Source organism: Neltuma alba, unplaced genomic scaffold, assembly GCF_004799145.2.
Source record: "Neltuma alba isolate B1F8T4 unplaced genomic scaffold, ASM479914v2 tig00004532_pilon, whole genome shotgun sequence".
In the NCBI taxonomy this organism is placed as follows: domain Eukaryota; kingdom Viridiplantae; phylum Streptophyta; class Magnoliopsida; order Fabales; family Fabaceae; genus Neltuma; species Neltuma alba.
Genome location: NW_021633751.1, coordinates 46,790 through 60,184, shown reverse-complemented (window position 1 = coordinate 60,184; position 13,395 = coordinate 46,790). Strand labels below are relative to the sequence as shown.

General features: G+C 35.3%; 2 protein-coding genes across 2 annotated transcripts; one reads left to right on the top strand and one right to left on the bottom strand.

Annotated features, from left to right (window-relative positions):
* The first annotated feature begins 3,295 nt into the window (after window positions 1–3,295).
* LOC114745126 (uncharacterized) lies at window positions 3,296–7,266 on the top strand. The gene is made up of 4 exons (XM_028933269.1): window positions 3,296–3,520; window positions 4,762–4,983; window positions 5,408–5,821; window positions 5,900–7,266. The coding sequence occupies exons 1-4, from the start codon at window positions 3,296–3,298 to the stop codon at window positions 6,935–6,937; spliced, it is 1,899 nt and encodes a 632-aa protein (XP_028789102.1). The 3' UTR covers window positions 6,938–7,266.
* A 1,176-nt stretch (window positions 7,267–8,442) lies between these two features.
* LOC114745128 (uncharacterized) lies at window positions 8,443–12,447 on the bottom strand. Its single transcript, XM_028933272.1, has 6 exons — window positions 12,357–12,447; window positions 11,618–12,005; window positions 11,324–11,541; window positions 10,555–10,653; window positions 10,045–10,118; window positions 8,443–8,862 (listed from the first exon to the last, which is right to left on the bottom strand). Exons 2-6 carry the CDS (start codon window positions 11,919–11,921, stop codon window positions 8,637–8,639), a joined length of 921 nt encoding a protein of 306 aa, XP_028789105.1. The 5' UTR covers window positions 11,922–12,005; window positions 12,357–12,447; the 3' UTR covers window positions 8,443–8,636.
* Between the last annotated feature and the right edge of the window lie 948 nt (window positions 12,448–13,395).

Here is a 13,395-nt window from a genome sequence, read left to right as displayed (position 1 = left end):
TTCCATCCACCATTTGGAAACCTCAAACAAACCTCAACAATAAATTAAAATTTCAATCAATTCCTAACTTAATTTCTTTGATCCCCAAAACAGCCGCCAAGTATAATTCTAATTCCAGTCATTAAATCCCCAAAATCTACCATTGTTTTCATTCTATAACTATTAGTCTATTCCTTACTTTTCTTTAAAACCTTTTAAAATATTTAATCATACTTAACTACCTCAAGCATTTACACCAGTGTCCTTCTCCAAAATCCTAAAATTATTTTATACCCATACAAATGTTGAAATCAATTTTTAAATGTTTTTACTTCAAATCTGGAAATTTTCCTGATTTCCAACACATACCAAAGGCTAATACTTAACAATGCTTGATCACTTTAAAACACTTAAGTTTTTCTACTTAAACCCGCCTCTAAAAAAATATATTTCCTATTTAACGTTCTGATTGTAAAAACATACAACAAACCTCTCGGTCAACACCCAAATACTCATACTTACTTTCACAATCACCATTTCTTAATTAATCCTTCCCATAGTTTATTCACACTTGCTTCAAACTCGTTTACAATCCTTTAATTATCTATTTGCTTTTGTTATACCTTACACAGCCCCATTTAAAATCTAGAATTTTCCATATTCAAAATACATTTCTAGAAGCAGCCTCAATAATCACAAAAGCAAAATAAATACCATCCAAGCTTATATACATTATATATCCTCTTCTCAATAACCAGTGAACCCGAAACCATTTAACTATGCAATTTCTGTTCCTACAAACATGACCGAGACGCACATATACAAATATATATATAACACATTTATCTAAAACGTGTTTTGCTCTTTCTAGTCCTATAAATGGAACCGCTCATCTCTTACTCATATAGTATTCTTCTACCCATTAAACTATGTTCTCAAGCTTGTTTATGCTTTCGACTAACACTCAGCATAACCAAACCGAAATCTTTCTCATTACAAGCACAAATCTGATTCTATCTTCATGAGCTATATAATCTCTGTTTCAGTCAAATCAAAACAGAGTAAAAATCCCACATGCAAACCATTCAACACACTCCATCAACACAACCCATTTTCATCTTAAACCAGCGACCCAAACAGAGGAAAACAACACATGCAACCAGTCACACAAGCAACCCACTTCACGCTTATACTTCTCATTTCTTGCCTTCATCTACGGAAGCCGACACACACCCAAAGCTTAGAAACACAGCACACACAAGCACCTTCAGGATCCCGCGGCGCATGCATATATCTATATCTACATGTGAGATATTTATTATTAATATATAACTATTTAGATATTATTAGGATAATTAATAAATATTTCTGAGTGTGGCCCTTAGTCATTTTGTGCCCATCTTAAGATGAGTAATTGATTCAGTTAATTAAAATTAATTTTCTGATAGTGAAAAATAACATACGGTATATTGAGTCAGGAGTGAAACCCTAATCTCTTTGCTCATTTTCTGAAGGTTCCTCACTGGTAACGGCTACATTTTGCCTAATCACCAGTTAGAAGATTCCCTGCATTCTTTCTCTAACGGGGTTCTTCAATTTTCAGTTTCTTATTATTCAGATCGAGTTCTATATCAAATCAGCTGAGCTAATGGCAATATATGTTGTTTTGCTTACAATATATATATATATATAAGAAACGTCATTCTCCTCCCTTTAACCTCTGTTTCAGTCCACAAAAACAGAGACGAAGAGGGAAACCTTCAGACCGAAAGAGACGCATGAAATTTTCGGACTGACATGCAGTCTTCAACCCAACATGCAAGATCAAAAACCAGTATCAAATACCTCAATCTAGCTATAGGACACGAACCCATCGGTCTTCCTCTTCGTTTCTTCACTTTCTCTCACTAAAACGCATCTCTCTCTCTTCCATCACAGCCCAGAACACGCAGATAACGGAAAGGAAAATAGCGGAAGATTGATCAGGAGGCTCACCTTGCAAGGTTAATCGGTTTGCATGTGACCCAAGCACCTCCAATCACTACCTTTGCCTTCAGCCTCCTCCGTCGCCGTCTCTGTTGTCTTAACTCTCCTCGTACTCGCTCTCTATTTACCACGGGACGCAGAAATGAAATGAAAGAGGTGCATGAGTTGCACTAAAAAAAAAAGAGAGGTGCATGAGTGATCTGATGATTAAAAGGGCAAGGTACACGTGTGAGGGGTGTGTGTGGAGTGAAAATAACTCATTTCCAATCTCATCCATCTCCTATTTTCTGAAGTGATGAATACTTCCCTAATTTAATTCATAAAGAGTAATTCGAAATTCCCTTATTCAATAGCTTATTTGACCCTTAAATTAATTCCCATAAAAATTTAGGGATCAAAATCCTATTCTAACTATTTTTCTTCACTTGTCTAAGAAAATAGCCATTTATTTCAAACATTAATCCTTAAATCATTTTAAGGATTTTATGCCTCAATTACCTTCTTTACCATCACAACTAGTTATTCTAAAATTTTAAGATTAAATACAAATCTCTACATATTTTTCTATAATTCTCTGAGAAAATGAACCATTTTTCTCTTAAAATTATCTATTAAAATTATTTAAACTATTGTTGGAAAAATAACTTTTCCAAAATATCTCTAAACCCTAGAATCAATATTGCATGCTTTTCCCCAACTTTATTTGGCTATTAAATAATTTTAATGAATTTTTTTTTTATTCATCCTAAGTCAAAAAATTCGGGATGTTACATTATTTATTAATTAGTTGTTAAATAGCAATGACAAGCGTTGAATAGTCAATATAACAATAAATATACTATTGACAAGTTTAATAATTTTTTTAAAATATGATATAAGGTATTTTAATGATTTTTAACTTTTGAGTGTCTGAATTGAGAAACTATAATTTCAAGATTTTTTTTTCCTGAAATTTTTCCTATTTTTGGGGCCCAAATCTGAATAACTATTTAATTTAAAGTGGTTATTGGAAAATATTAAAATAATTATTTAAATTCGCTGGCATGTTAATGCCCATCACAATCCATGTTTGTCGTTTGGAAACCCTCCCTCGCTTTCTCGCATCCATTCATCGGAATCCCCGTATTCAGCTTACTTCGATCTTCCCTGCTGATACTTTCACTTCCGCTACAAGAAATTTTTGAGTCCTGCTGTAAGTATTTTAGCATATTTTACTTTTTCAATGCAGTTTGAAGCGTCTGATTCGAGTGTTTTTAGTGTTTTGGTGGCCAAGTGTTTTTCAGATTATGAATCTGATGGATAAGTTGTGCATTCTCAATTTGTAGATATAATGGATATGGAGGAGGAGAATAGAGAAGCTGAGACGTCTAGAGTGAGGGTATTTGTCGGAGGCTTGGGAGTAGGCGTGACATCTGATGATCTCCGGAGGTTGTTTGGGTCTCTGGGTGGTGTTGACAGAGTTGACATAATCAGAACCAAAGGTCGAAGCTTTGCTTATGTTGACTTCATGCCCTCTCCCACGGACCAAAAATGTCTTTCCAAGCTTTTCAGCAGGGTAATGATTCGAAACTGCCGTAAATACCAAAGCATATGCTTTTTGGGAACGAGTTGAAAATAACCATCATCTCTATAATTGTTTCACTATTATGTCTTGTCGTTATTTTCTGCATTCTCTCGCACAGACTTGATCAAAACCTCTCTTTCACTATTTTATATGTTCTGCTGGCAAGGTCTGTGTGCGTGCATGCGTGTTTCGGGTTCATTCTTGTTTATGAATGTAATGTTTTTATACTTTAACGTGGTCCGACATTTTCCTGGGTTTTGGAAAGGGGGAGTGGTTTAAAATTTTACCCTGTCCTGATATTTTGTTGACCAAACGATGTATATGTTTTATAAAAACTCTGATTAGTATCCAAGAAAATTCACACGAATGAAAGATACAAGAAAAATTGAGAAAGTGAATTAAAATCAGAGGGTATCTTTATTAGTCTTTTGCACGATGGATGAAATTAATATATGCTGAGCCATTTTTTGGAGAAGTTGGATAGAGTGGCACTCCAAATGGTATTGCAGGAATCTCTTCATAATCTTTGGAAAATAATGGATGATTTCAGAAAATTCATGCATTCAATTCATGCTTGTTGAGTACTAGACAACTAAATTTTTTTCACTTGAAAGATTTTGTCTTCACAAAAAGTTATTAAGTTCCACTTAAAGTGATCAAGGATTAAGTTTGGTTTAGGAACTAGCAATGCCTTCATAAATTCTTGAAATTAATGTAATTTCAAGGAAGTAGAGCTGGAACTCCGGATTGTATTTGTGGAATGTTGCTGTGCATAAAAATCTTAAATCAGTGTCAAAGGTCTTAAAGCATTATTTTTTGTCCCGTAGACAATCATATTGAGATAGGCATATCAAGGAGGTGCCAGTAATGATAAGCTAGTGTAAACGGCCTGTTAGGTGTGGAGTCATGCAAGAACTTTTGGGTTTGAACTTTTTAGAATGAATATCAGAACTTGCTTTCTCTGTTATAGAGTTTGGTTTTTGCTTTAGCTATTATAGCTTTTGATAACATGAATGTTGTCTTCCCTTAGATCCTGTTCAGGTCATTTATCCTTGCTCTCTGTTTTACTATCTCCATTTTCTTTGCTTCTTAGGAAAACATTTTGATGTGCTTATTTATCAGCTTGGCAATTCTTTGGGTTTTTTACATGTTTATGTTGGATATGTGTTTTTAATTTTATGTTGATATATTTTCTTACCTGCATGTTTATTATACTTTTTTGTTGTGCACAGTATAATGGATGTCTCTGGAAGGGTGGAAAGCTAAAGCTGGAGAAGGCTAAAGAACATTATCTTGTACGTTTGAAACAAGAGTGGGAAGAAGATGCTAAGCTTGCTAGTGATGAACCTAGCGCCAGTCCTGATCCTGATGAAAGCGTTTCCTTAAAAGAAATGCCTAGCAAAGAGAGTCTAAAGACAAAGAAGCTACGGATTTTCTTTCCCAAATTGAGAAAGGTGAGTTAAAATTTGGAAGATGTTCCTTGTATGGACTTCTTAGAGATCTTCATTTTCATTTAGGGGGGTTGACAGGAGCTGCAGTATAGACATATTTTCTCTATTCTTTACCTCCTATACAGGCGTTACTTTGTGTATTCATACCAGCGGCTGCAATTAGTAATATGTTATTATTGTAAATCTCAAACTAAGCTCCAAACTACGTCAGTTTCATATCCAATGCAGTGTCAGGCAAATGGTTTGACTATACTTAATGGGACATGTCAGGCTCATGCTTGGTAAACTGTAGCGGGGCTTCAGATGATAAATGTTTTATAATGAATGTGATTTGTCAATTATTCTAAGAATTGTCATATCCCCCAGTATATAAATGCTTCCTCTATCTAGTGCTGCATCATGATTCTAATTTCACCTAATTGTGCAGGTGAAATCCATACCATTCACTGGAACTGGCAAGCACAAATATAGTTTCCCCAAAGTTGAAGTTCCTCCTCTCCCAGTGCATTTTTGTGACTGTGAGGAACATTCTAGTCTTTCTGACACTGTAAGACCAAAGCAATTTCAAAATGGGGATGCAGAAAGTGGTGGCATGAATGATGAAGAAATTAACATAATGAACGTTGTGATGAATAAACTATTTGAAAGGGAAAAGGCATCAAGTCCCATGCATTTTGAAAAGGAACGGAACTCAAATGTGTCCACTGATGGTTTACAATCTGATGAATCTGAAGCAGATAGTGCAACCGATGATGATGGTCTCATCATTAACATGGTTACCAAGAAAAAGGAAACAGCTGTAATAGGTAGCCTGGAAGTTGAAAGATTACTAGGAAATGAGGTTAGTTTATGTCTGGATGGTACTGTTCCATTATAGGTATATTTCTGTTTTATCTAAATTGTTATCCTGGATTTTCAGGAATCAGAATTGAATGACGCAAAAATTTCAAAGGATGAACCAAACAAGAACAGGCTTGAGGTGCAGAAATGCAATAATATTGCTCCTGACAAGAAGAGAAAGCCCCATCATGATTTTGAAGGGAAAAGAAATGGGTCTACCTCTGCTGCCTCTGAAGGCAAGAGACGAATGCACAAACATCCCAATGAGATGAGTTCACTGGTGCGCAGCCCTGAAATAGCTGGTTTTGGTGAACCAACTAAAGTTTCGTGGTCTCAGAAATCTTCATGGAGAGAACTTCTTGGTGATGGAAAGAGCAGTTCTTTCAATGCCTCCCATATGCTGCTAGACTCTAATTCTAGTGGAAAGCAAGGATCTCATGGTGACTGTGAACCTCAATCAGCAGAGAATAAAACTGAGCACATTGTAACGGTGGGAGGCCAGGAGACTGAACCTGCCAAGCCAGAAGTAATGGAAGAACATGCTGAAGCACGGCCTACCATACAAAATGCCACATCGAAACAGTCAGGAAGAGGTGTTGCATGGAAGCAAAAGCAATCTTGGACGCAACTGGTTGGTCAGAATAACAATCCATTCAGCATATCTCAGATTTTGCCTGGAATCTCTTCTCAGAAGCCAGTGGCGAAAGAGCCTGCTGATGACCTCGCTGGTTCCGGTGACAGCACATATATTGATTTAGCTATGGAATCTAACAGTGAATCTGCTGGGGACGGCTTGAACTTGGTGAAGACTAGCCCGGAAAAGAAGCATAATGTTTTGGCTGAGCATGCTGCCATTGTATCCGTTGGGGATGAGTTGAACATGACCAGGAGTACCCCGAAAAAGAGTCAACATGTTGCTGGCAATGATATCTCTCCTGCTCCTATAACTGAGGAAAAATGTAACACACACACAAATGAAACATCCACTACAGAGGTTAAAATAGGTGAGACATGCTCATTTATGAGGAGTGCTGCTTCGTTGAAAGAGTGGGCAAAAACCAAGGCTGCTCTGAGTGGATCACTCAAAAAGAAACGTGGGCAGAAGAAGGAGCATTAAGTCCTTTACTGCTGAAATCATAACTGCGGTTGGGTTGTGATGAACTGCAAAACTTGGGTAACATTCCAAATATTCACTGTTAGGTTCTCCGATGAAAGTAGTACATGTGGATTTTATTTTATTTAAAATCAGTTACACTATTGACTCGCCATTTTTTTTTTCATGTGTCATTTTTTAACTGAAGAATGCTGCGACAAATATATAAAAACCAGAGTTTCCCCTCACGTTTTGCATGGGTTGACTCTTGGATATTGTTGTTTGTATCATATTATTCTATTAAAGAGACATTCTGATTAATAACATATCTAAAGACTTGGTTGTTGATAGAGAACAATGGTGTTGTACAATTCATATAGCCAATCCTCCTCAATGGGATAAAATTTGTTGTTGTTGTTGTATTTCATTTTTAAAGAAAAGCATAATAGAATAAACTTCCATGGTAGTCAAAAGATGTAAATTCTATCAATTTAATTTCAGAATTCTTGTTATCATCAATATAGTCTTGATGCTTTTAAAAACACATTAGTTTTGGCCTTGAATTTGGTTTGACTAAGCTGGACGTCATGAAGAACAAATTGGCAAATTGAATTCCTGAGGAGAAATGTAATATAATGATATTTCATGTATTTTGTGTTATGTCCCAGATGCAATTTGAGTAGAGAAATTCTTGGGTTTTTCCCCTTTGGGAATACGGATCAAATAAGGATTACAAAAGACGGGGAATCATCCCCATGGAAGTCTCAAAATTGAGGGGGAAATTCATAGTTCAAAAATTACAGAATAATAAAAATTTCAAGAATAATGATAGTACGAATATCCGAACAAGAGACGCAGAAAAACGAGAGACCCAGAAGAAAATAGTCTTGTCGTTCAACTGGAAGCAAAATACAAGTGTATAAAATTCAGAGAACATCAAGGCTGCTTCTTCGAATTCATCAGAAAACGAAGTTTGCGAAATTTGACCGTCCTCTCGTGGATATTTCCCGAAGAAAAAAGTTACTACCTCTTGTCTCTTGATATAATATAAAAACTAAATAACTAATTTAGAAATATTAAAAAAAATTAATTATTTAATGAACATGTGTTAACTTTTCTAAACTAACTTCTTTAATCTTTTTAATTATGCGTATTGGATATACTTCTTGGTAGGAATTTCTTGATATGCACAATCAATAGTGATATTTTAGGGAGGGGGAATTATAAATTTAAACAAATTAAGGTATCATATTTACAATCAAATTTAACTCTAAACTAACTCTTATATTAAAAAGTAGAGAAAATATATTATTTCAGCATACAAATATGATTGAACATATGATCTGTTACACAAATCTGTGCACGCCAATGATACATGCAGATATTCACCGGGACAGTTAAAACGTTCTTGGGGAAATGAAAATTTCTGAACCCTTACCACTTAAGTTCATTTTGAGTCCTAAATTTATCTCCTCGAGAACATTATGTAAAAGCGCAAAGCAAATCGTTACTAAGACAGGAACTCAGAATGCGAATAGCAATCATAGACCACATTCTCATTGAATTTTCCATTAAAGATTATACTAGAATTGCTGCCGTTTTCATTGACAGTATTCCTATAATCAAATTCAGTAGACAAACAAGCCACTAGGGTTTAGTTTAGTGGCGAGGGGTGAGAAAAGTAGCAAGTTCAAAACTTTGCTCCTTCATGTGACCAAGAAATTCAGTACAAGTTCAATGACTCAAGCACCCTGCGAGCTTGGATCTGTAGAGCTGTAAGTCTCTGTTCCGGATCCAGCGTTGACCCAAACTGACTTGCTGCCCAAATCAAGGAAGCTGATTTCTCCCCAAGCAGGTGCCTTATATCTTCATGTACTGATGCCAAAGGAGCCCTGTCCCTTCCATTGACATGTCCAATGAGAAGCAACAAAAACTCCCCACATCTCAACCTGCGGAATGAAATTTCCCCATTAATGCAATTTGAGTTGCACCAAAATAGTGGAGACTCAGCATGAAAAACAAGATACTAACATTATTCAGGAATAAGAATACCCAAAATAAAAAAATATTTTACACTTATAGTCTCCTTCCCAAGCATAAATATGCAGAACCAGATTTAGAAACCGAATCATGATTTACCACAACTCATAGGTAGTCTTTGAATAAAAGTGGCAAGAAGACACATACACACAACAAGTCTTATCCCCCTAGTTTAGTTTTATGAATCACACAATGTCATTGTTCTCTATCAACAATCAAATTTTTAGATAGACTGGTAACTTAAAAATCTCATCCAATGACTTCATTAAGCGTTCTCTTTAGTCTTCCTCATGTTCAAAGTATATTATATTGTTTAATCTATCCTCCTTATCGACACCTCCAACAGCTTCTTTGTACATGGTTTTTTTTTTTTTTTGGGGGGGGGGGGGGCCAAAGCTTCCCTGTACATGTTGAAACCATTATTTTCTACCAATTTCTCTTTAATAGTGCCATGCCTACTCCTCTTTTAATATGATCATTTCAAATCCCATCTTCTCTTATATGACCATATATCTATCTCAACATCCTCATCTATAATATCCCAACTTTATGTTCTTGTTGGCCCTTCAGAGTCCAACATTCACTATCATATATCATTACTGGTCTTATACCAGTTCAGTAAAACTTTCCTTTAAGCTTATTAAGATAACTCCAGCAGCCTTTTTCCACTTAAACCACCCAGCTTGTATTCTGTGTATATGTGTAATGAAAATTTAAAACCAACCATTCAGGGGAAGTGTGCATGGGTTGAAATTCACGTTTACAAAAGAATTACCCCCAGTACTAATGCTGAGCAACAAAAGACAAGACATAATACATCTGGTCATTTCCATAAAGTTGAAAAAAGCATCACATATGTACATGTTTTGGAAAGTAAATATGATATTTTCATCCAACGTTACAGGCAAAATAAATTGGAAGGTAAGCTAATACAGAGTAAAAGGATGTACGAATAGCAATTTCCAGACCAGGGAGCCCAAATATAAATAATTATCAATATGTGACCATTTGGCATGTTGCACAGTGAATTCCACACTAGAAATCATTCAAAAGCACGAATAGGAGTGAGACTGGTTGCAGAAGAACAGTACCTGAGATTTTCATCCGCTTGTTTGTCTCGTATGAGGTCTGCAACTTCCATAATACCATTACATTTCTCAAAATCCTAATAAATCATAAACAAGAAGATGCAACTTTTAGAGGTGACAGAGCGAGAATGTTCGTTGCAGCAAACCTTAGACAAACTCTCAGCTAAGCATCAGGATGAAAGGTTTTCTGACATTTATTGGTAAGTCTTAAAGTTAAGCCAATAACTCATCATTTTAGCTTCAAAATGAAACCTCAGAAAAAATAAGATCATTTTTCTTGAGTGTTTGGTATGCAAAAATTTTGATATATAAAGATTTTGGAAAACTGAAACATGGGGATGAATTCCTATATATTTGAGCCGATATCTTGTATCTGAAATCCATGACACATAGGAATTAGAACTTGCTAGCTAAATTCCTTGGTGAATCTCTAGCAAACACTAGCATTCAGGTGTTTTGAACAACGATAAGATTAGTCCACACATTCAACTGATGCCAAGATGAGAGTTCTACCATTTGATTGGGTGGTGAATCCACCATTATAGAGATTAGAGCGTCCAAACATGCTCCTTGCTCAAGTACCCCCCGAGTCGATAATATATTCATCAAAACCTGCAAAGGTAAAAGAAATTTGATTCCCTCTGGCTATGCATTTAGTCAACGTGCAATGTCCGGCTCTGTATGAATATCATTTACATTGCCTGCTATATGGGATAGATTATTTGCGTCCTTCTCTTTGGGTTTCCAATCAACAACTCAAAGGAGACTCCTTGTTCAAAATAATTGGAGGGTTTTAATGTTTTGATTTTACATCATTTGTTCATGTATGCTTTGTTAGTTATAATATTGTTTAAAGATCAAGGAGAATAATCTGTCCGCTAAGTTATTCTATGCTGAGAATCAAATATTCCTCAAGATTTGTGAATATTCAAAGCATAAACGTGCCACTTAATCTTTAACAACAATTCTATGAATAGTAACTTTAATAGAAGGTGAAATGTTAGATAAAGTATTTGTAAGGTTGTATGACATAATCTTGCGTCTGTGTTTGTTGCTCCGCATTTGAGCATATTCTATATTCAGCTAAATTCTGTTTTCGGTGGAATAATTTCAGCAGCTTCTGCATTGCAGTGACAACTCAAATTCATAATAAGTACCATAACAAGCCTTCTTGTCACGGATGAAAAAAGTAATGGAAATAAGAAAACATGCTTCCAGTTCCATATCTTTTCTTTCCCAACAGAAATGTTAAAAGCTACCACATAGAAAATTACATTCGTACCTGAATTGCGTTGTGTTGATGGGCAAGGGCGGTGCTCTGGGGGTGAAGCAAACAACAACCTTCTAATACTCGAAGTGCCAATGCAACTTCTGCATCAGTTGATGGACTTGTTATCTTCATTGGTTCCACACCAAATATATGATTCAAATTTGCCACCCTATCATCATTGTAGTCATCTCCTGTCTCTTTTAGAGAATGTTGAAAGAGCACTGGAACAACTGTCGATGCAACCAGCCGAAATTCAAAACCAAACAGACTAAAACAAGCAATCTCCCAACAACACAACTTACATACCTTGAAGTTCGGGAATAGATTGGGTTTGATTAAAGAGGTCAATAGTTGCATCAGATTCAGCCACATTACGGAGGAACTTGAGAATAGAACGGAGTCCACGGACCCGAAGAAATGAGAACTCAGCACAAGCATCTCTGAGACCTGTTCTAAGAACAAGAGTTACTTCCCTGTATACTCTCTGTTGGTTAAGAGAGTTCACCAGCTCCCCCACTGCCGTAGAGGCCAGTGAATCTCCATCTGACTCCGTTGATTCTCCTTTCCCTTCTTGAAATTTTTCACTCCACAACGGCTTCTTCAAATACATCCCTATTATTTTCCCCCAATTTCGCCCAATTCATCCACTTTATCGGCCTAATTCCACCAAGGAGACTGCAACAATTTCTTCAAGCTAGTAACAAACGAATCCCAGTTATCTTCGTATCCTCATGTATTCAAATTGTTCCAATTTTTCATCATTGAATAATCAAATTATTCCAACTAACTAATTGAGCAACACAGTAAAGACATTGATAACTTGTCGAAACTGATGGGCACAAAATGGGATTACGTTACGATACACTGCATTCCTATAGAAATCTCACATAAGCACATGCCATCAGTTGCAGTTCCCAATACACCCGATGGAGATTGTTCAAAATTAGGGATTCTGAAAATCGCATGAGATTCAAAAGATAATAAAAGAAACAGTGCAGAGTGAGAGAGATCGAAGAAGAAGATAAGAAGAAGGATTCTGATTCACCTCTAGATAGGCAAAGAAGACCGTGTCTTCGTCGCGTTATGCAGCTTTGCCACCACCGGCTTACATCATTTCCTTTTCATAACGGTATGGGTGATTGTCTGAATATATGTTATACATACCCCAAATCCACAATTTGTCACTTCTAAGTTGTAATTATCTCACGAAATCTTAAAAAGAAAAAAATAATTATTTAGTCACATTATTATATTTGTGATATGAATATATGATTTTACTTTTTATTTATTATTATAAATTATTATTTTTTAAAATACGAGTATATACTACCTCCAATCTTAATTATAAAAATAATATTGGGAAGTTATTAAATTTTAAAATAGTTATTAGGTGACTTTGTTTCTAATCGCTCCATGTTAAAAAAAGAAAAAAGTATCAAATTCACGGATATAAGCCATTTGAAAAAATATGACCCAACCATTCGATTGATTTGATAAATATATCTATTACATGGTGACATGTCTGAGTATAATCAATTTGTAATAGTTGACAAAGTTGTCTACGTAAATACTATTTCTGGTTTTTAATATAAAAACTAGTTAATAATTAAATTCAGTCCTAAATATAATATCTTAATTTTTTTTTGTCTACTAAATTTATAATTTATTTTTAAAATATCCTTATTAATTATAAATATCAAGGAGAATTCCATCTAATAGTAGTGATAATGCTTTGAGAAAACCAACTCATAATTGTTACAAATAACTAACTTAAATAATTTTTTTAATTTATCTAAATTAATTAAATAGCTTTTAAATTTAGTCTGTTTGGATTCACTTAAAAATGACTTATAAGCTCCTTATGGATCAAAAACCAGATTAAACAATTTTTGCTGTGTTTGGTTTCAGTTTTGGCTCATTTTACTTTTGAGGCAAAATAACTTATTTTTCCCAATTGGCACAAGCTAATAGAAGCCACTTTTGACCTCTAAAATTGTGCTTATTGGCTTAGAAAAGAGAGAGCGAGCAAAAGGGTGATGGAGAACGTCTGAAGGGAAAGAAAACTAACATGGGAAAATGAAATT

What these genes read in the sequence shown, in the direction of transcription:
- LOC114745128 (XM_028933272.1), bottom strand. Translation starts at nt 11,921, where the DNA reads ATGTATTTGAAGAAGCCGTTGTGGAGTGAAAAATTTCAAGAAGGGAAA. An exon ending in ATTCACCACCCAATCAAATG is followed by an intron (nt 10,119 to 10,554) that starts GTAGAACTCTCA and finishes ATGATTTATTAG; the next exon opens with GATTTTGAGAAATGTAATGG. An exon ending in CAAGCGGATGAAAATCTCAG is followed by an intron (nt 8,863 to 10,044) that starts GTACTGTTCTTC and finishes TTCATTCCGCAG; the next exon opens with GTTGAGATGTGGGGAGTTTT.
- LOC114745126 (XM_028933269.1), top strand. Translation starts at nt 3,296, where the DNA reads ATGGATATGGAGGAGGAGAATAGAGAAGCTGAGACGTCTAGAGTGAGG. An exon ending in TTTCCAAGCTTTTCAGCAGG is followed by an intron (nt 3,521 to 4,761) that starts GTAATGATTCGA and finishes TGTTGTGCACAG; the next exon opens with TATAATGGATGTCTCTGGAA. An exon ending in AAAGATTACTAGGAAATGAG is followed by an intron (nt 5,822 to 5,899) that starts GTTAGTTTATGT and finishes CTGGATTTTCAG; the next exon opens with GAATCAGAATTGAATGACGC.